The sequence below is a fragment of the Sinohyriopsis cumingii genome, chromosome 15 (genome assembly GCF_028554795.1).
Source record: "Sinohyriopsis cumingii isolate HCF-2022 chromosome 15, ASM2855479v2, whole genome shotgun sequence".
NCBI lineage: Eukaryota > Metazoa > Mollusca > Bivalvia > Unionida > Unionidae > Sinohyriopsis > Sinohyriopsis cumingii.
In genome coordinates, this window is record NC_142975.1 from 114,568,043 (window position 1) to 114,592,460 (window position 24,418).

A 24,418-nucleotide genomic window follows, 5' to 3' on the forward strand; every position below is an offset into this window, starting at 1 on the left:
TCAGAGTGGGCAGAAATCTTCTTCAGTCCATGCTGGCAAGGCACTCTGATTGGAGTGGACAGAAATCTTTTTCAGTCCATGCTGGCAAGGCACTCTGATCGGAGTGGGCAGAAATCTTCTTCAATCCATGCTGGCAATGCACTCTGATCAGAGTGGGCAGAAATTTTCTTCAGACTTGGGTACAACAGCACCAAACTGGGTATCCTATACAGAAAGTGCCTAGCAGCACTATGTGAGTCATGGAAATGGACAAGTTCATTTTCTGGTGGATGATACTGTATAAGTGATTGTGGTCATGGCCCATTGCAATCAGAGTTTTATGAAGTCCAATTTTTGATTGCCTCTGCAGGTAAAATAACTAAAGTGTCACTTACAGTAATACCATTATTGAGCTGGACACTAATGAGTAAACCATGCATAGAAAACTTACCTGTACTTGTCCAACCATGATGGAAGCTATGTAAGTAATATAAACAAGTTTTCTATATTACAGACAAAAACATGCACACTAAGAAGAAACTGAAGGGTCGTTATTGATACTGACAAAGAGAACATTACAATATTCATTGTGAGACAATGCTACCTGTAGGAAACGGTCCAATGATGGTCTATACAGGTAAAATCAGTAAAGCGTCATGTATACAACTATGAAATTAGATGCTAAGACAAGATAATGTACTAAGTGAACAGCATGTATCCTGACTCAGTGTAAATTATACAGCAATATTAAATTAATTTTCTATATCACACACCAGATTAATTAATATGGTTATAGCAATGTGAGGAGAAGCCATTGCAAGTGTGAAGGTATGTACCAAAGGTGCCTATGTGTGTGAAGCTGGCAAATGACAGGAAGAACAGAAAAGTTGGAAATTTATAGACAAAGTATACTTCCCATCGTAGATGAACTTATTTTGATGTAGAAGACTTCAGAACTGCTTAATATATGGATTTTGCAAGCCGCTCTGTCATTAGACAACATGCTACTTAGCATGAGTGGAAGCAGTAATTGGCGATTTCGCTGGATTTGGTGCCAATCTTGGGATCAAGGGGACATCATGCGGCATAGATAATGTATATTAAATATGAATTATGCCCAAAGTGTGCATTTACTGGTTTTTAATCATTTTCAGTCTGTTTACTCTGCACAATATTTATATCAAGTGTCTTTTTTTTAAGATCAAAACAACAGCCCACGTTTACAATACATATTTAGAATAATAACAGAACATATTAAATATTTAAGGTTGCATATATCATATTAACCAAGTCTATATGCATATGAAATGTTTTAATTTTCGTATTTAAGGGCAAATTGCAAGGTCTAGGATTGCCTGATTTGGGAATTTTTCACCTCAATCTAGAAACTTACAATTTTCCTCCCACAACAAATCCAATAACTAGCGTTAAGCCCTGCTTGTTGATAAACTCCTGAGCAAATGTTGCATCGGAGGAGAGATCCGACAGCATCTTTAGAGACTCTAATTTTTCCTGGGCTCGTCCATCTTTCAACTTCTCAATTATTGTCTGAGCAGTTTTGGCCTAAAAGATAATACATGTGATTGTGTATAAAGTACATCAAACAGTATAGATCCAGATCTCCTATGAGCCTAAAGACAGATCATGATCTAAACTTGTGTTGGGAACTGGACAAAATATCATGTATGATCACCAGTTTCTGCAAACAAAACAATCATCAACTGTTATCTGAATAATTCTCTATACGATGTCTTGCCAAACGAGGGGCAATTTTTCCAAGAGCCCTTATTAAGTTCACTACAGTGAAAAGAGTACAGAGTGGAATTTAGATGAAAATTAATCACTTTCTTTGTAACTGATTAATTGGTCATTTCAACTGAATAATGCTCAACCAAGCCAAGTATAACATGAGTGTACAGCAGTGATGTTTTATATATTATTATCAAAAGTGATAATTCCTTTTCAGAAATGATGTCTTTGAACCTTCAGTCCTAATATTTTCCAACATAATGGCTGCTTTAAGTGATCACATCCATAAGGAGATTAATTCCATTCTGTGAAAGGACTGGGAGTGTATGAAGATTTTCAATGGATTGCAGCACAAAAATGACAGTTCTGAGAGTAACTTCCATGTGCATGGGTTGTCCCATTAGGTGCCAAGGCCAAGAACATCTGAGTATGTGCATTGCAAACCAGAACCTGGGGTCTTCATAATGGGTTGCATTGTATGTTGCATGGTACTCACATCCATAGAGCATCATATTTACCTTTGTGGGGGCCCAGAGTGACCGAGTGGTCTAAAGCGCTCTCCATTATGGATCACTGCCATCTCACCTATGTCTGTGTGGGTTTGAGTCTCGGATTCGGCCTATGTGGGTATGTGAGAAAGCTTGCCAGTAGCTTCTCGAGGGTTGGTGGTTCTTTCTGGGGATTTCCCGGGTTCTTCCTCCACCAATAATACTGGCTGCCATGTATAGCCTATCATGTGCTGAAAAATGGCGTTAAACCCTACAACAATTTACCTTTGTGCATCAAACTGTTTATATCAAAGACAACATTTTCCATCCCATAATGTTCCAAGGTTATAAAAGGAATTATGGGATAGACATATGTTGTCCAGATTACATAAGATTTATGTTAATTTTCCATTGCCAGTGTTTTTCTTTAATGTTGTGTTCATTAGCAATTTTCAGCTATGCAATCTGTTCACAAAGTAATAACCTGGTCATTTTTACGTGACATGAGAAAACAAATATTAGAGTTTGTTGCAAATCCCCTGTGAATAGTAAAAGCTGGTATGTTTTTTTATTAATTTACTATTTCAGAATGACTGCACAGTTTTCACTCTGTAGAGACAACAGGAATTTATTGTTAGGTATAATCCCCATCAATCATTAAGCATATTTAAATTAAAAATAATGCAAACAGATGTGCAGATTTTCTGAAACATAAGATATTTTTTAAGGTTGCTTTTAATGGAATTTCATTTATAAACTCAAAAGGAATTTATTCATAGTTGAAAACTGTTGAAAAATTATCAGGATTCTTTGCTAGCTACAATTTTTCTAAGCGTGTCAAAATTTGTCTATTTCCAGATGTATGTCAATGTTTTGTTCGCCTGAAATAAATGTCCCCTGACATAAGATTGGTATGTTAAAATTAGGTCAAAATATACAAATCAATTCTTTATAATGTCCCTGTATTATTAATATCTGCATCTGTAATATATCTCATTTCTTTCAAATGCATATTAGCTGCAATGAAATACATACAAGTAATGATGATAAAAATATCAATGCAAATATATGATGCTTTTATTTATATTTTTTCTTTCAAACTTCCAATGAAATTATCGTATTAATAGATGTAGTGAATTTTCAAAAGATATTTCTGATGCTATTTCATGACTAAGATTTTTTCCCTTACATTAAAATATTTCAATGAAACACTTCATCCTGTATTGTTTTCCAATAAAATGATTATTCCTAACATGATTGAAGAAAAGCGTGTTATAGTAACCACTTTTTTGCATTACCTTTGCAGTCATAAAAATCTAATGTGGGGAACACAAATAAGAAGGCAAACATGTGAACAGCGTCCCTGACTTGAACAGCCAGTACTCACTCCTGGCAATATGGCATTAGTCAAATTGGACATTTCCATTATGTTTCCATTTGAAATGCAGTAAGTATTTAAATTTAATTTACTGAATATGTCTTAATCAGCACAGTCACTGTCAACGAAAGGAACTGACCCAATTGATGGCATCAGGATCGCAAAACGTGCATGAGGTCACAACATGGGGCATGAATCAAGGATGGGTACAAAGTTAGGACAGTCCACAAAAATGTTATTATTTCAGACAATAGGGATATAAAGAAATATATAAACATATATAATTTTCATTCAGAATTCTGGTGCTAAAGGGATTCATTCATAAATGTTTTCAGGCTTTCACTATATTTTCCATGTAGTACATTTTTGCTTATATAGATGGTAAGAAGGAAGCTAGCACAGCAGATTGTTTACAGCAGCTGGGGATGGTGGTCTTGGAAGGGAAAGGTTCAGGCCAATATGGAAAGTGTCAGCTCAGTGATTGACAGATCATCTTTGCTGGAACACTGTTTCCACCATGTACTTGCTACCAAATGAGTACCAATTATTGTCATCAGTTCCATGTTCTTCGAGATTTAACACAGACATGCTTGGCAATGTTTCAACTGAAAGAATATCTCACATGAGATAGCAATTGTAGTGTTGGTCCATTATCTATTCTTGGTTTAAAAAAAGAAACCTAATAATTACATACCTGTTAACATTTTCTTCTCAAACATGAATGTATATTTAATTATAACTGTTCCTTTTTCCCCTTAAGCAGAAGAAAAGACAGAGGGGAATCTTTGTGAAATACATGCATTAGATGAAGCAAATTTTGTTGAATAATTTTAGATCACTTTTGATGTAATTTACCAAGCATTATTTGATACAGTATGTGCAAGCTGTGCATCAGTATTGTAGCCTGATTCTTATATAACATTTTATATTGCTTTATCTTAATTATACAACTCTAACATTAAAAATACATTTTATCTTTCAAGAAAATATCTATACATACAGGTGAATTTGTCAGCTGAAGAACATTCCCATTCTGAATTTCTCCTCTGTTCTGCAAAATAAAGAAAAGCTATCATTTTCACTCAGACTCAACTCCATCATAAAAGATACAAAATACATGCAACTGACCAAATTCATCTACTGGTGGCACATATCTTTTCATAAACAAGAACATCTGTACATTGTAATGTGATCAAGATGAAACTGTTTTTATGTGGTCACTTTATTGAAAGACTGCCCAAGCAGATGGCAACACCAAAAACAAGTTGAAATTGCACATTGCAGTTATGTGTAACAGTACAAGCTTCAGATAGAAAAAAACAAAACAGAAAAAAAGAAATTTCAGAAAGCAAATTTTTAAGTAAATTGTGTTTCTCTGAGAATATTTACCCAATCCCATTACATTAAGAATATGAGCCATGTGATTCCGTCCCTACTAAAAGATGAAAATCATCTTTTTCTATTTCATATAGACAAACAGCAATAACTTGTTTGCTTGTTAGTTTTAAATTAAGTCAATGATCTGCCTCATCTTGCTATTCACCTTGTGAATAAAAAACAGCCTGGAATAAACCCACCGCAATTGTGGTCTTTATCTTTACACAATCTGCAACATACAAAGTCTGGCACTGCCAGAACTGTCAGCTGGTTTGCCTTGTGCATGGTCAGCCTGGATTTTGGCAGTATAGAACACGGTCACCAGCACCCATCACTCCAAGCACCTGCCTGAATGGACAGATTTTTCAATGAAACATCTGTAATAACAAGGGTATGTTGTCTACAGCATGGTTAGATGGACAGATATGTCACTAAGATACCCATAAATCCTAGTTGGCCAGACCATTTCATCAAAAAGGCCCCCATGTTTGGATGGCTGGTGACTGTACGGTTATATTAAAAACTGGATCCAGTACAAACAACATGCATCCAGACTTACAGGCCTGAAGGCCATGCTCAGGCATGCAATGGGAATCATACCCACTGGGCTGCCTAAAAACTGGAGGGGAACACTCCCCAAGTTAGTCAGAAAATGGTGCAGAAGTAAGGGAAATAGAGGTAATATTTGGCAGGATATAAATAATTGCATCATAATCTCCTTGACCAAACAATGCAGCCATTCAAAGGTGGATGACTGAACTATTTCCACATGATCCTCCTCCCCATGCTGCTGATGTTACTGGCTGATGTTTGCAAATGATGAATTTTAGTGGAGAGGAACCAGCATCCCCCACAAGACTCACAATGGAGGCAGGCTTGAGATGTATACTGAGAACATCAATGCTATCTTTCCTCAACTTATTCCATCTTCCATCTCCCTTTTGCTGCTTTCTGGACTACTATAGCCCAGACTCCCTCTGACCACATATTATATACACTGCATGGCATAGACAATGTACATTACATACAATACACGAGTCATGGTTGTCTTCCTTTGCTTTGAACTTTATGCATTTCATGCATTTAGCTGACATTCCCACTGAAACAACACAAGAAGAGAAATATAAAGCATAAATTAGTAATTCAGTAAGTTACTAACTTGTTAATATCACCCCTGTTACTAATGAAAATAGTGAATACCATCTCCATTACTAATAAAGAAAGGGAAAATAGTTATAGAGTCACACTAACCCATAAATAAAAACATGAGGTCAATGATATTGTGGTGTAATGTGGTCTCAAATAGATGAAGTCCAAAAGGGCTGTTCCAGTAAAACATATACCCTCCGGGAGGAAGGCACTTTCAAATTCAACCAACCCACAACAGAAGCAATTTAAAAAAATTATGATCCACCGTCAGATGTGTTTTAATCGAGAAACACTGCCCCCTACAGAAGTACATTTTTTAACATAATTTCTGGCTATGGGTTAGTGGGCGGTAGAAGCAATTTTAATATTGGGTTGGGGACAAGTGTTTTAAATGACAGCTGGCTGGAGGTAATCTACTGAATTCATATACATCATATAATCTACTGCATATTTTTATTTGTATTCATTCATTATAATCAGTCTTTTGTCCTTTTCTTTGTTTTTCTGTCAGCCAAGTATGTCTCTGATACTGTGAAATCAGATTTTCATGGTGGCTTATTATTTGAAGATGTCATTGATCAGTCCCTTAATACCTACTAATTTAACATCCATGAATACAGATTTTATAATAAATATTTCTATTCTAATATAGAAATCATGAATTTGTATCCTTACTAAACTCTGTGTTTCCTAAAGTGATCAATATGTCTTGCTATTTTTCTCTGTTCTCAGGCATGCTGCTTTTGACTGGAATAATAGTTAAATCTTGTATTGCTTTAAATGTGTGGTCAGATTCTATGATTCATTGTTATTATTTTTTTCCAATAAATGTTTTGGTAAACTTATATGATTTGTCAGAAAAAAAAACAATGATGCCTGTGGAAGTGATGTTGCATATTTGTCTACTTTTATACTACATAATTTCTTGTAAGAACATCTTTTTCAGTTACCAATGTCTTATTTTTACGCCTTGTTGAAAGACTAATATAAAGTTATTAAAAATGATAGCAAATCAAACATTTGTATATCATAGATTTAAAAAAATGGATGAAAGTCAAAGAATCGTTTTTCCCAGAGCACTCATAAAATCAATGTCATTGCAGTTAACTGTATTGTCAACAGCATCATCATCATCACTGATGGCCTAGCAGTAACGTTCTGCACTTTCAATCCAGTTGTCACAGGTTCTATCTCCCACTTCTAGTCTTTCATATGAGACTTATACCTATGGCCTGAGGGGCTTTCATTGCAGAGTGGTATAAGATGCTTGTCTTGTGATACAGATCTGAGGGGCTTCCATGGCAGTGGTACAAGATGCTTGTCATGTGATTACTTGCCTCCAATATGTAAATGAGAATGTTACCAGTTACTTGTGGAAGGTCAGTGGTTCTACATAAGTGGTGTTTAGTGTCTCAAAAGGACTTGGATTTTCTTCAGCAGTAAAACTGGCTGCCATATATAGATTCTCTTCATCTGAAAATGGTGTAAAGGCCATAATGATCTACTGAAACCCCGGAGATCTCATGTCTCAATGACTACAGCTACTGGAGATAAACATCAAATCAACCGAGGCTCCATGTGCCCAAGTGTACTAAGGTGCTTGCTTTTACATCACTTAAACATCTCACAGAGTGAGTTTGTGTCACAGATCAACCAATTTAGGTTGGTGGTCTTTCGGGGTTCTTCCTCCACCTAATATATTGTAAAAAAAATCACCAAAAAACCCAAAATCAAACCACACTGAATCAACCAACTAATCAACCTTGGCCACAGCAGCAAAGGTACTAGTCAGTCATTTTTGCCACAGCTGTATGAGTTTATAACTTTTGACTAAAGTAAGTTTTGCAGACCTTAGAATATCGTCGAATATCGTCAATTATGCCTTTCTGACAGTTACCTAAAAGTCATCATCAGTAGGTGCAAATGGATTTTTCATGGTAAGCATACGAGATGGAAAAGTCTTGAGCAATCCTGCATCACACACTGCCAAAAGGTTTACATTTAGCTCACTTAGATTTTCTCTTAACAATGTTCATTGTTCCAACTAGAACTGTTATAACTTATTCAAGCTATATTCACCAATATCTGATGATATGCATCTGTAATAAATATTTGTAACAATGTATGAGAATGCATCAATGTTTTTTCAATGATGAATTTGAATTGAGCAACAACCACAATCAACAAACCAAGAAATAAAATTATTCACACTCTCTCAGGCAGAAGTAGGGTATAATCATAATCTGCCAAAAGTTTTTTAATTTTTTAAATTTGCCAAGTATTTTTTCCAACCATACTGATTCAGTGGACATATCACCAGAATGGACAGAAACAGACCAGAAGGATAAAATCAATTTGATACAGCTTTGAAGTAGCTAAATTCATATTGGTTTAGTTAACTGTACACCCTTTATTATCTTCCTTTTGATGAAATTTCTTACTGAAGCCAAGAAAATAATGTTGCACACATAAAAAAGAGGCACACTTCTACTCATTATTGTTTTTTTTATACTTCTCCATTCCAGCCTGTTCTTATGATCTTCTCCCCCCACATACTGTTTGTCTTGTTTATGATATGTATCTAAATTTCTCACTTTTCCTACTAATTACTATACAAATGTTCTGTGAATATGCATATCAGTGTGAAACACAATGGGAAGACTAAATCCAAGATTGAAAACCTCTACATTTCTGGATGTAATCTGCTTGGATTCCATATTTCTGCACAAAACTCAAGAGTTCAGGACTCTGCACTACTTCGGTTCCCACTGTAAATTTGTGCAAACACCACGATATTAAAATTCAGTAACTTTAAATTTTGAGTGCTCATGATCAAATTTATATCAGTATAGACACACCTATGATGACAGCTTTTGTGAAGAAGAAAAAAACTTAACAGCCCCACCATTTTCTGGATCTATACAAATTTGAAATGTGTGCTTTCAATACTGCACCAAAGAGTCAGCTGCTGATTTCAGTAATGAGTCGTCCAAACTCGGGTCTGTAAAGGGATGGAAATTATGTTAATAAAACAATGTCCCTCACTTTTTTCAGTTACAAGTAAGACAAGCTCTCAAAAGATTGCTTATACTAAAACTTACTTTCATTATCAATCAATCAGGGACAGTCAAACATATATATGCTCTATTTTATCTTCACTGATTTATAGTATGGTTCTCGTTCTTTCACATCGGTAGTGATGTGAGTCCTTGAACAACTCTCAATGGTTGTAAGCCTTTTTCGACCATGCTGAATGGACACACTGTAAGATAATGTTCAAGTAACAGAAATACCATCGGATAACCAGAGACCAATAAAACTGAATAGTCAAGTTATCTCCTCTGCAGGGATGCTAACAGGATTTCAGGATGTACTCCAAGTTTTGTGTGTGTGTGATCTCCAGTGAGGAAGTGGTGGGAATAGCCATTATTAAATATCTCCCTAACACTTAAATATCTGTCAGTCTTTCTTACTGTTCCACTCTGTTACAGCTCTACTGAAATCAAAATTCTCGAAGAGATGTCATCTCTAGTTGTATAGTGATTATTACTGTTATGTCATTGGGCATGGTCACGTGGTTGTGGTGGGGTCTTGGTTGGGATGGCATAAAGACTATAGGCTTACTCCATATTTGACAGCTAATTATGATGTTGTCAAAAGAATTCAAAAATTTCTAGCAATTCAGTTGGACTCAGATACTTGATTCATAGTCAATGAACAGGTTCTAAAATTGATTTATTTTGGAGCTCATAATGTTCCTCCTACACATTCAAGTTTTGGATATACCAAAGGCGAAATTGGTACAGTTGCATCCTAAACTACTATCGTGGCTACTTCAAATGTTATTTAATGTGAGACTTTAATGCAAGAACTCATAGCTTCAGTGATTTTGGGGGTTAAAAAAATTAATTTCGTCTCAAGCAACTCAATTTGGTGCAGATTACATTGTTTTTTAATGATATGGTGAGAATTCTTGATGTGTAAAAATTGTACCAGAAATGAACATCAGATCAGAAAATTACTACCACTGGGAAAATACTGATAGGAATATACAGAAATAACGATATAATTATTTAAGTAGAATATGTGGTAACAATACGAGCGTTAGTTCTACAACTTTGTGCAAAATACATCTTTTACAACTATTCTGTTGTTTCTAACAGCATTGTAATATGGCAGTAATTTCTGTCCACTTTTTACTTTAGTTCCTTGCTAATTAATAGTTTTAGATTTTACAACACTAAGCACATTTTACCTTTTGACAACAACACATCATTACAAATATTTAGATTGCAAGAAAATAGAAGTTACAATTTTATTAAAAGCACTGGTACCAGTAAGACTGAAGGAGATGGTAAAAAAAAAAAGAATCATGATGAACAGATTAGTAGTGTAGTAAAGGACTTCAAGTATTCTTTCATCAATTTCATCATCAGTTTAATGATACTGCTTAAAAATGTATTGTACTAGATAGTATACATTTTTAGTTATCCATTTTGCAATACAAACACCAAATCATGCCTCGGAACTAAGTGCCAAAAGGTCTGCAGAAAATACCACCATGATCAAAATATACATAGGAAGAACCGAACACAAACAGGACAAATTTTTATCCATCTTGCTTCGAGTTTACACAGATCAGTCAGTCTCTTATGTTTAATGTCATTTAATTTTTGCACATAGAGAGCATGTACATCATTTGGTCATACATCTGCATGATACAAAAGTTTGTCTTTCTCTTGTTTTGTTGAACAGTGGTTCTGCCAACTTGAGATCTACACAAACTTAATTATGTTGTATGGGGATTCTCTGATGTTCCCTACGAGCATAAATCTGTTAACTGTTTCTGAATTTAATATGATCCTCCTCTTCGGTGTATGAATATTATTCTGTGCTGTGAACTCCTTTCATTGCCTGCCGTCTGAAATGCATATGCATAACTAGCTTGAACAAGTTACTGTTCTTTATGATTGTGCAATTTTCAACATCTCACATGTATGGCCCCATGGGTATTCTCTCTTGGATATCTCTGTCCCAGAAAGAAAAGTTTTGAACCAGAGGTCTCGTTAGGATTTTAAAACTAAGAGTCCATGACTCCCATTTTGGTTTAGAGTTTAATTTCTACATTCTTTAAAACACTGACATAGCTCTTGCTCTTCCATCAGAGTGAGTCTGAATTTTTTCGATCCAAGGAAGGTCTTATTCAAAGCACTAAGCTAGGCATCACACACTTTCTTACACTTGGCTAATGACCCTTTCAAACTATCAGTTCTAGCAACGTTTAGTCCCCTCCTGAATCTCACAATCTTCGTCAGTTTGCTGTTGAACCCCAAAATACTCATTGAAGTCTATGCCTCAACATGTCATGATTCCGAGGTCACGTGCACTTCTTATTCTGTTACACTCGGAAATGAACACAAGAATGAAAGCTAAAGTTGTTTTTTTTTATATACTGTTATAAATGACCACAAGTACATCTCTGGGTATTTCTGCCTCTTAATTCAAGTACTGTAAATATCAGTATATTTTCCCACCCAGCTGCCAGTCAAAGCCTTTGATCTCGCTGCTTAGCTATTGCAGCATGTTCTTTTGATGTACTCTTATAATGGTGATGACCGGGGGGGGGGGGGGGGGGGGCTTTCAACCACTAAATTCTGTCTTTGTAAATATCATCACAGCTAACTGATCAACACATTTTCCCACTATACAGGTAACTGAAGCAGGACTGGCAAGTCTTTGAATTTTACCGCCCACCTAAATAAAAAGAATTGGCATCCAAATACGCGTGATTATAAGCGTTTCCGAGACCTCTGTCAGTTTTCACTAACGTGAACCTAGCTAGGATGTCGTAGCCTCAACTTGATTTGTTGTGGTTGAGGCTACGAACTGATCCCATATCATGTAATGGAGCAAAAAAAATCATCACTAAAGTGAGAAAACAAACAGTGTAGAAATCAACTACATAATTATAATCATGTTGTGAAAGAAGTTTGGCTTATTTTGAATTTATTAAGCCCATACATGATAAAATAAATTGGCATGGTTACACTAACTTCATTCTGTCTGCCATGACAGATAACGCGAGACTCTCACCGTTACCTCTTTTCTACGTAAAGCTTGCCAGATCATATTTGGATATTCTACACTATATTATTATGAATCAAGTGGTGGAATTTCAAAGTTGCTGATAAACCGTATTTACTTTTAATGCGCAGAATTTCTGACCCAAACGGCGCCAAATGTTTACTACGATTTGTTTACATTTCCAAATAAGGCGTCAATGTCCTTATATGGCACACAAACAAACGAGGCTGAGAACGGAAGTAATCATTATTTGAAATAATATGGCAGACATCTAAACGAAAATATCGGCTAAAAAAGGTAAACGAGATTTTACAACTATTTCTACAATGATTTTCGATACTTCCTGTATTAAATAAGAGGACTACTCAATTTATTGGATTATATGTGAGGAATATGTTTAAAGTGTTATTATTAGGCTAAAAGAGCGCCGGGTGTGAATCACACCCGGCTTGCTCCATTAACACGTATATGCTCATGTTAGTACCCTGTCCACGAGGAACGAGTAAGGGTACTAATATTAGTACTAACATGAACCCTGCCAAAGATTCACTTCCTTGAATCAGTGTTTTGCTGCCTCTTATGCCAGATTTTTCTCTTCCATAATAATACTGTATTAGGGTTTTAAGTCCAACATTCCCATAGTCTGCTTGTTTAGACATGGGTATACTTAACAAATGTAACTGGTATATTGTCCATCCAACACGTACATCGGACACGCACTCAACATCAATTTAGGCTTAAAATTACACACTGGTATTTCCAGTGACATTTTTCCAATGTCCAACAGACCAATATACATGAAATTCATTGTCATCATAGCTATCACCAGCCAGTATTTGCCAACGAAAACTTCGTCTGAAGATATACCATGTTGTGATTCAACCATTTTGGTTTCCTGTGTGGCCCTTATTGGAAACACGCATTTGTAAAACTAAAATGCTTGTTCCAGGGCCAAAGAACGAATCAAATTTAGTTTAACAGCCATTCATGTCGAACCGAAGTATCCAAATATCTGGATGTCGCATCAAGTGATGTGAGACAGCTGCGGCAGCGCGAATTATGTCGCGAAATGCACTTTTAAAGTTAAATTTGAAAGTTTAATAAAAATTGCACACTGCGCAAAGCACAATTTTTTTTATATCTGCGGTGTTGACATAATTTGCCGAATGCGTATCACTGCTTTAAAAGTACGCGAATTCGTACAAATTACGTGCACTCGCATCATTTTCTGACCCAATGTTTTATTCACGTTAGACCACTGGGAGAGGGTAGATGCGATTTTAAATATATATTCGGGGTTTTTTTATTACCTTCTTTCTGACAACCCCACCAGCGATTTCTCATTTTGTTAGCACAACCCACAATAGAAGTGATTTTCCTAACCAACCTTCCACTGTCAGAATCAAAATAGTTCGAAACACATCCTCCTACAGAAGTTTTTTTGAAGTGCCATCCCCGGAGGGATATATGTTTTACTGGAACAGCCCTAAAGGTGACAAAGTCACTTAGATCTGGCACAAACTGAACAAAAAAATGTACACAACCTGCAGAAGAATGACTGTCCCACACAATAAATCCAAAATGAAATTTGCATGGTCCAATTGGAACATTAAGAGGCTTGTATTGTCGGAGGTAAAATGTATGATGTTATCAGCACAGCAGCGAAATAAAATAATTATGACACCAGGCAGCAGTAAGGGGATCTAATGGGCAAGAGTTATTGCCCTTTGTCAATACAACAGAAAACACAATTTTCATCTTTTAGTTGGGCTGGATTTGTGAGGTAGCAGCCTAATATTCCTAATATAATGTATTTGAAGGAGAAATTCAACTTGTCAGACCAAAACTGCCTATGGACTGTAAGAGGCAAAATGTTACTTGCTATATGTGCATTGCAAATTGGTGCATGTGACAGAAGTGGTGAGAAGGAAAGCTGAGTCCATGAATATTTACAAAATGCCCATGTAACAACAATAATTTTTTTAAATAGTTATTAAGCTAAATAAAATAATCTATAAATAACTATGGCAAAACTGACAATTTGGGAAAGGCAAGAAGGCTGACAGACAGACCGAAACTGGAGAAAGTATTCATTATGATATGATACAAGTTTTGTTGAGGAATAAATAACCATGACTAGATATTGTTGTTGTAGGGTTTAATGCCATTTTTCAGCACATGATAGGCTATATATGGTGGCCAGTATTAATGGTGGAGGAAGAACCTGGGAAAACCCAGGAAAGAACCACCGACCCACAAGAAGCTACTGGCAAGCTTTCTCACATACCTACGTTGGCCAAATCCGAGACTCGAACCCATGCAGACAGAGGTGAGATGGCAGTGGTCCATAACAGAGAGCGCTTTAGACCACTTGGGGCCCCTGACTATATATATATATATATATATATATATATATATATATATATATATATATATACATATGTTAAAAAGATGGAATAATGTGGTCACTCACTTGTTACTGAGTAGTAATAAAAGATAATTAGCTATTTTTTATGCGCCCAAATTAAAGGGAAGAACTATAAACTTCAATGTAACTACATTGGTAATCTGTTTTAAACCCCTTGGTAAAATGATGCTCACAGTGCTAAACTGAAACATCATTGTAACTACAATGATACTCTGGTTTGAATCTCTTGGCAACACGATGCTCAAAGTGCTAAATTGAAACTTCATTGTAACTACAATGATACTCTGGCTTGAATCCCTTAGTAAAACAAGACTTACAGTGCATAACAGAAACTTCAGTGTAACTACAATTATACTCTTGTTTGAATCTTTTTGTAAAACAAGGCTCACAGTGCTAAATACAAACTTCAGTGTAACTACAATAATACTCTGGTGTGAATCCCTGGGTAAATAGATCCTCAAAGTACTAAATGAGAAATTACCTGTAATACTGGCAAAATCTGGAATAGGAACATATTTCAAATAGAACTGAGTGACAGAATGGCAAAATTTATTAATCATCTTCTGGGTGGTTTGACAGCCAAGGACAACAACTCCTAGCAAGTTCCCAACATGTCCTTTGATACCCTTAGAAACCATAAGACCAGAAATCAAACAACCCAAATGAGTACAACTTATCCAAGTAAGAACCAAATTGGCCAAAACCCAATATGGAGGCGAGTGTGAACAACTGTGCTGCACTGAATATGCAAAAACAAGTAATTTGCCTGCTATATATAAAATACTTAATTCAATAGCCATTGAATCAATAAGAAATAGTACCAATAAAACATTTATGCCATTCAAAGATCAACAATAAATAATCCAAGTTTCATTACCCAGTGAATGGTTTTGCACAAACCAAGATAAAAAACTATATACACATATAACAACATACCACAATACCTGTTTATAAAATAAAACAATATCGTAAATAAAAGTATATCATAAATGATTCTTTATCCAAAATTTTATTGGGGGGAGGGGATTGATTTTAACAGCAATTTTAACATGTTACTGGCTGTATCACACCAAGATATTGGGACCTAAGTGCCTTCTCCAAGGATAAATTGAGGCAGTTCACCTGATATGACCTAGGTGGGTACTAAACCTGCAACCATGTCTTCCATGTCATTACTGAACATACAATGACTGCATAAGCATTTCAGTATATGGTAGGAATCTAAATACTTTTTTAATTATGACCCCATGGCCACATTTTATGTTCCCATGGCATTAAACTTGAGCTTATTCAAGATCCAATCTGACAAATGTTGACACATTAAGTCAGCGATCATACATATCAATTCCCATATATGCAAGACTTGCAGCATAGGAGTTAGTCAAACTGATGTCAACACACTATTTAACCCCAGTTGCTTATCAAATTCCACAACTGTTGTGCACATATACAGACCAAGCAATTACATTTCAAGGTCTGAAGCCCTGATCACAAATGGTGATGGAGGAATTGCACAACATAAGAATGAAGGCACTTGTGTATGTACACAGCATTAAGAATGAAGGCACTTGTGTATGTATACAGCATTAAGAATGAAGGCACTTATGTATGTACACAACATTAGGAATGATTGTTGTTGTTGTTGTAGGGTTTAACGCCATTTTTTTGCACACAATAGGCTATACATGGTGGCCAGTATTAATGGTGGAGGAAGAATCCAGGAAACCCAGGAAAGAACCACCGAACCATGAGAAACTACTGGCAAGCTTTCTCACATACCCACATTGGCCGAATACAGGACTCAAACCCATGCAGACAGAGGTGAGATGGCAGTGATCCATAACGGAGAGCGCTTCAGACCACTTGGCCACTCGGAGTCCCCCATTAAGAATAAAGGCACTTGTGTATGTACACAGCATTAAGAATGATGGCACTTATGTACACAACATTAAGAATGAAGGCACTTGTGTATGTACACAGCATTAAGAATGAAGGCACTTGTGTATGTACACAGCATTAAGAATGAAGGCACTTGTGTATGTACACAGCATTAAGAATGAAGGCACTTGTGTATGTACACAGCATTAAGAATGAAGGCACTTGTGTATGTACACAGCATTAAGAATGAAGGCACTTGTGTATGTACACAGCATTAAGAATGAAGGCACTTGTGTATGTACACAGCATTAAGAATGAAAGCACTTGTGTATGTACACAAGATTATATCTGCCTTTTCTCAAAAAAAAAACAAAGGAACATAATTGAACACGGTTTCAAAAATATAAATTATAAATGAAAATACTTCTACAATAACAAAACATGGTAAGGATGGGGCTTTTCTGTGAAACAGTGATGTATTTCAATCAGACTTCTTAAATACAATTTTAAATTAATATTACCCTCTCTGTGATGTAATATTTCCTGGTAGGTTCTGAAAACTGTATAGAATAGTCATCTACATTTTGCAAATTCCACCTGGAAGAGAAAAAAAGTTTAAATATATAGGAATGGGATTTCCTCATCAAAGAGTAATTAAGGTTTACATGAATTAAGATTTCATAATTCTATGTTCAATTTCCACTTTATGATTATCCTGTTTAATTTAATAGCCATAATTTAGTCATACATACCAACATCGTTGCATGCCATGAGTGATAAATCAACCAAAGCTGTTTTTTTACAAGTGGCTGCCAGTGATATGATTTCTTCATTTTTAATGAATGTGTATAAACTTGCTTAAACAACTGCTGTAAACCCAAATAATATTTTCTTGCAAAGCTGACCATACATGAGCTTTCATGCCAACTAAATGAGCCAATCAAAACGTCTCTTCCAAATAACACAATTATCGACTGACAAATGGGCACTTTTATTGACATGTATGAGCTTGTTTCATTGTACTGTTCATGACACAGTTTTGTTCATTCATATTTATGAGAAAAATGAACATTATGTTGCATTGAGTCACTGGTGAAAGAAACAAAAAAAACAGCATATAAGATTTTCACCTGTGACATGTAACAATTATCTACCTACAAAGTGTACACAACATCAAGGTGGTATAAGGCATGTGACACTGTACAAATGAAAGTATCGCTGTACTGGATCATTTATTACATGAATAATTTCCTACTTAATCATTTCCTGGTCTCAGTATACCATTTATGCTCACCTTGAGGCCAACTGCTAACTGCACAGACCCAGATTTGACATCATATAATGCTCCAACAGATCTGGATCTGTGCAATTTGTTAAAAGTAATCAGTAGAAAAAACAACATACTTCTGATCTACAGGCACATTATGCTATGGCAGTTAAGGATCTTTGTTGTTTGAAGTTCGACTCGACTTATAAGTGAGTATATATTGTAGTACTTGTACATTTATATGCAAACATGTAGACTTCAACAAACATCATGTCACAGTAAACAATCATCATGTAGACTCATGCAGGCCAGCAAACATTGGTGGTGAATTTTGACATTATTGGCAAATCAAATTCAATGATCAAACAACAACTCTGTATCAAGGAGAAATCTATTATTAAGTGCCCAAGATGGAGGTTCACTTTTAAGCCATACACAATTAACAAACAGTCATATATAATTAGAAATCTTTAATAATGCAGAATTTAATAAATTATTACTTTTATGTGTTCAAATTTTTCAATTTTGCTGGTATTTATATCCTGTGCATACATATTTGAAATAACATATTATGACAAAGTTTTAACTGTAACCAGTAATGTATCATAGAAAAACACATTAGGGCAAAGTTTTAACTGCAATCAGTAATATGTCATAGTATAACATTGGTTGTTTGGTTGTTATGGGTCATGATTGGCTATATATAGCAGACAGTATATTTGGTTGTTTGGTTGTTATGGGTCATGATTGGCTATATATAGCAGACAGTATATTTGGTTGTTTGGTTGTTATGGGTCATGATTGGCTATATATAGCAGACAGTATATTTGGTTGATGAAGACCCAGGACAACACCAAGAAGAACCATGGGAATTTAGTCTACTGAAGCTAAAACACATACCACGTTGGCAAAGTCTGAGTCTTTAACCCACATGGATGGAGGGGATATGTCAGTGATGTGTAAAGATGATCACCCTAGACCACTCAACCACCTGGGGCCCCATAGTATAATGTGACCTTACTTATAACACTGCATACATTTGTTTCATTACACAGCATTATAATGTCAGCAGGAACACCATATTTCCCTCCCTTGAACAGTTACTTTTATCTTGCCAAAGCATTTCTGTCTCTTCAGTGGCTCCTGAAAAAAGGCTGGACCATACCTGCACCTAAATTAGACACGTACAACAATTTAAAACATGACCTAAGTAAATATCACTTACTTTTCACATATGTCTTGTATGATTGCTGCCAGAGGACGATTCTGAAAAATACGATTACTCTTACAGTATGGCAATTTTCCACTTTACGAGTTAATGTTTGCAACAATCAAATGTGTTCAAAAGCCATGGATTCTCCAGCTAATATTGTACAATTACAACTCAGAGGCAAAGCTCATGCTAAATTTTGAAAGAAAAGTTAACAAAAAAATATGCCCTATGTATTTTCAAAATTTAGCTCCCAATCAAATTTGGCAATAATCAGTTATGGTCTGCAAAAATTAATAAGTAAAAACTAATTTTGAATCACAATATTATGAATGGCTTTGTTTATATATAGTGTTTACCTTTTCAATGAATTTTTCACTGACCTGCAGGACCAGCATCATTAAAATGTTAAGTTCCAGGTTTTTTATAAGCCTGTATAATTCTTAGCTGGCCACAGACGGATACTTCAAGTTTGTATTGACCAAACCAGAATATTATCAGTTTTGGACTGGATGGATAATTTCAAAGGTAGTTTATGCATATCGTTATGGGCATATGGATGAAGAGAATATGCCATCTTTTTTGACTATGCTTTTAATGCTACTGGCATCACTCTAAATGCATAGATCTCTAGGACAAAAATACATTTAAATTTTCCTTTCTAATTTCTCATTTTGTTTGACAGAAAACATAAAAGTACTGAAAGCAATGAGGACTCCTGATCCATTTAAAACACCAAATGTGAGGAAGATGATTCAAAGGATATGGAATTTTCATTATTTCTGACTGTAATTCAAAAACAACATTTAGCAAAATGGAAATGTTCACCTTTTAAACTTTCTTGACTTTCCATAAAAAACATACAATATGCACTTCAGTTTCTGCAGTGAAGAAAAGCAGACATAGTGTGACCACGCTATAACACGCTTTATTACAACACAAATTCAGATATAATACAGTCATTGTGTGGCTCCCCAAATTTTATATACATGTATTTTCTTATTACGCAGAAAATAAAAATTCTTTCTTAAAAGTACGAAAAAATGTAAAAAGTTTATTATCATTCTGGAGAAGTGATCGCATATGAATAAAACAAGACAATTGTGGCGTGGCTCCTGAAATTTTATACTTATTTGTATCACACACTAAAAAATAGTTTTTCTTCTTAAATGTATGAAAAATAACATGCAAAAAGTTTATTCTGGGATCGCATAGGGAATTGCGAATGCTTCATACTGTAATTGTTTTTCCTTATTGGCGGCAAAATAAACCATGTGCCGTTTTTTTTTGGTGTGAAATTGTTGGATGTTTAAACTTGTACATACAACCATTAGTTTGAAGTGGAAAACTTCAGAGGCCCCATGAAAGGAAGCCACATACTTGATATAAAATGCACTGAAATTTATCTATTGTTACATAAACAAATTCCTTCTCCATTTTGACAAACCATTTTAACAGTGCATTGTTATATCATAATCCGCTTATATTGACATCTAGATGAGTACTGTATATTTTGAGATATCCGCCTTTTTGCTGCTGACATTTCTGGTAGCGGAGATCAACCGGACGAGGCAATATCTCATAACCTATCTAAATCAGATTTTTGGCCACTCGCTAGTAATTAATGTATTTATATAGACTGACATTTGTATATGGATGGAAAGTAAAATTCCTTTTCTTTTAACTCAGAATTAAATCCTTCAGAACACTCACATTATCTACAGTAATCCATGTCATCTGACCAGAACACTCATGTTTTCTACAGTAATCCCTGTCATCAGACCAGAACACTCATGTTTTCTACAGTAATCCCTGTCATCAGACCAGAACACTCACATTTTCTACAGTAATCCCTGTCATCATACCAGAACACTCACATTTTCTACAGTAATCCCTGTCATCAGACCAGAACACCTGTGTCTCTATCTTCCGTTGACCCTTTGTTAAATTTCTGATGCATGCGTGAAAGAAAACACCACAAATGTATAAAAAAAATAAACAAAAAAGAAAACAAACAACAAAAAACAACATCTTACTTGTTGGTCTATTCAATAGACAGAGAGGAACAGTAACTACAATCAACCAAATGATGGTCAATTCCTTTTTTAATAATGTACCCAGATAAAATAATTTGCTGAAATTTCAAAGAAAACAGATTACCTTTGAAACACTAATTGTTATGAAAATGTACTAAGCAAATGAAAAAATACTTAAGCAAATGAAAAAATACTTTTACCAACTTGGGGCGTACTGAAAAGTAACTGTGCTTCATCATCTGTTACATGATAGTACTATGATTTTCAACTGAATTCATACCTATATGACCTGTGACAAAATTATTTAATATTTTAAATGTATGTGTGTGCATATTTTCGGTGTTGATACTCTATTCATGCTATACATTAGACATGTATATATAAACATTATATATATATATATATATATATATATATATATATATATATATATATATATATATATATATATATATATATATATATACACCAATCCATGGTTCTCTAAATAAAGTAAAATATTACATATGCCTTCTCTTGTTTTCACTACAGGTGTATTTCTCATTTAATATGCATCAATTTAAGATGGTAACTGTGCCAATGAAGCATGTATTTTTACCTCCACAGCTGCAAATTTTTTGGGGTAATTGCATAATCTTCTTCAGCTAATTCACCTGGTTGCTTATAACATGGTTCAGTCTATAACATGGTCAGGTTCTATGGCTCCCAACTACCGTGTTATAGCAGGGTCACACTCTACCAGAAAAGTCAACTAACCTAAGTGGGCTATCAAAATACACCTTCAGATACTAAACTTGGAATCACTATGGTGCCAAGTAAGCATTTTTATCCTTAGATACATTAGCCTAATTCATGTTGATTGTGTGTCTGCTTAACATAGAAAGAAGTGGTAATCAAGGCACTCATACCATATGTACTTGCTTTTAAGTCAATTAAAATAGCAAACAACATAGATCCTGATCTGTCATGGCATAATGCACATGCAGACCAGAGTTTATGTTGTTTGTTCTACTGATTACTCCTAACAAACTGCACATACCCAGATCTGCTGGTGCATTATGTGACAGCAGATCTGGATCTATGCAATTTGTAGTTTTCTCAACTTACAAGCAAGTATATATGGTAATTAAGACCTAACATTAGGTACTGGATACCTTGCCTCAGTTAGTGGAAGGCTGAAGGGGAGAGGCAGACTTACCACACAATTCATTACAATAGATGGGATTAGAATAAAATTCTATGAATTATCAGAAGTATACAATTGATAATATTCCAATAATTGTTGTTTATACTGTAATTGCATATTTCATTATCCCCTCCCCTCACCTACTAGTCCCAGTAACATCATTTGTAACATTTGGAGTTATTTTATAATAAGTTACAAATCAAATCAGCATCCTAACAAACTATATATGCCACAAACTCAGAATCTTCAAACTCACATCTTGAAAAAACAAATAATAATGTAGTTTCTTTTACTTTTATGGATATCAGTTTTTGTTGTAAATAAAGGCATTTTTGTAGTACTTAATTCCATGGAATTCCATAAAAAAACTTTGTTTGTAGGTATTTAATTTCAAGATTTACCCATCTACAAATACCCAAAATAAAGAATACCCCGCCAAAAAGTATGCTAACATCTGTTTGTTCCTTTCTTTGCTTGAGTGTGCTATATACCTTGTTAATGAAACCTGACAAACTTTCAAATGTCTTTATAACTTTAGCCCTTATTATAAGATTTCAGTTCCAAATCTTAAAGATAGCTTAACTATTTTAAGATATAATATTTTCTTTCCTTTCAGTCTAAGACAGAAATACCTGATCAAGTTCCATAAACAAAGCCTGTTGTGGATGCATTGTCACAGCCACCTTCCTGATATTTTCCTGATGTGCCCTGGATGTCCTTAATGGCTGCTCTTGACTTTTGGTCCCCATCATCAGCTGAAGAGCAGCCTGTAGTTAACACTATTGAGAGAACTTCAGCTAAATGAAGTATAAAAATGTTTACAAGTCTTTTACTGGATTAAAAACTCCTTCACAGACAACGTAACTACTTAGCTGTTGTTGTTGTTGTTGTTGTATGGTTTAACGCCATCTTTTTGCACACGATAGACTATGCATGGCAGCCAGTATTAATGGTGTAGGAAAAACCCTGGAAATAAAAACCAACCCATGAGAAGCTACTGGCAAGCTTTCTCACATACCCACATTAGCTGAATCCGAGACTCGAACCCATGCAGATAGAGGTGAGATGGCAGTGATCCGTAATGGAGAGCACTTTAGACCACTCTGTAACTCTGGGCCCCTAACTATTTAGTATACTTGATTATGTGATTATGCGTAGTACTTTAGACAAACAAAATATTCTGTTCAATCTTTTTATAAAATTATTGCTGCTTAAAATGAGTTACATGGTAAATTGGTCATTTAAGTTTTATTTGCCCATCATATTGTTTATAGCAACACATTACCTTAATGAATAGGCGATATCAGCCCCTAAACCGCCAGTCAAAATTATTATAGGTCAGGGGTTGATTTATCAGCCAACACATTACCTATCTTAATCTTCATATTTTCTTTTTTATTGGAATATAATACAAAGAATAAGATTAATAATATAGAAACCTTGTACACTATCAGAGGGAAATTGTGTATTCATAAAATGAAAGAATGTGAGGATTATGTATTTTACAATGTATGTGATAAAATTTATAGTGGATTGGCTCAAATATATTTCAAACTTTACAACATATAATCTTCTTTTACAAAATCAGATCAAAATTTGTGAAAAAAATCATGCATTATGACTAACATAGAAGAATATCAAGATAACAATGAAGATAATGAAAATAAAGATGACAGTGAAGAGTAACAAACAAAGAATCATGACAGTGCATGGACACAAATCAAGATGGAAGAGAAGACTAACAAACAAGCAATCATAACAGTGCACAGACACAAATGATGACAATCCAGACACAAATGTACTAAGAGTTTCCACTGAACTTCCCAACACTATTTTAGATATTTGTACAGCTATGTTATTGTATGAGGTCAGAGCATATTCCCTAATAAAAGCTACTGGGTGAAACCATGCACATATAGCAAGAGGCCATCACTTTAAAAAGGCACTGACAAAATTAGGCAACACTGTATCGAACCCTTACTACATAGAAATGAACACATAATTTGAAGCTTTGAGCTGACTATCCAGTCTTCACTTTTCAATGCAGCACTGCTTATACATTTGATTGCCAAAAGTTCCAGTATCACTACTAAACTGCAATCTGACTCTTCCCTACAAATACCATCAAAATCACATGATTCTTTGCCCTTTGACATTAAGAAAAACATAGACTGTAATATGCAAATCAAGAAATGGTGAAGTATTGTCC

The 24,418-nt window shown here is 35.0% G+C and overlaps 1 protein-coding gene across 2 annotated transcripts in view; it reads right to left on the bottom strand.

The window, feature by feature from the left end:
* Positions 1-24,418, bottom strand: part of LOC149782526 (engulfment and cell motility protein 2-like) — a 139,060-nt gene that overhangs the window by 111,580 nt on the left and 3,062 nt on the right. For both annotated transcript variants that reach the window (XM_089933956.1, XM_089933955.1), the window contains exons 2-6: positions 22,842-23,006; positions 19,003-19,043; positions 17,032-17,107; positions 4,595-4,645; positions 1,373-1,542 (exon numbers count right to left, since the gene is read on the bottom strand). In XM_089933956.1, the coding sequence (XP_089790082.1) occupies positions 1,373-1,542; positions 4,595-4,645; positions 17,032-17,107; positions 19,003-19,043; positions 22,842-22,961 (458 nt within the window). In that variant the 5' untranslated portion in view covers positions 22,962-23,006. The remainder of the gene's footprint in view (positions 1-1,372; positions 1,543-4,594; positions 4,646-17,031; positions 17,108-19,002; positions 19,044-22,841; positions 23,007-24,418) is intronic.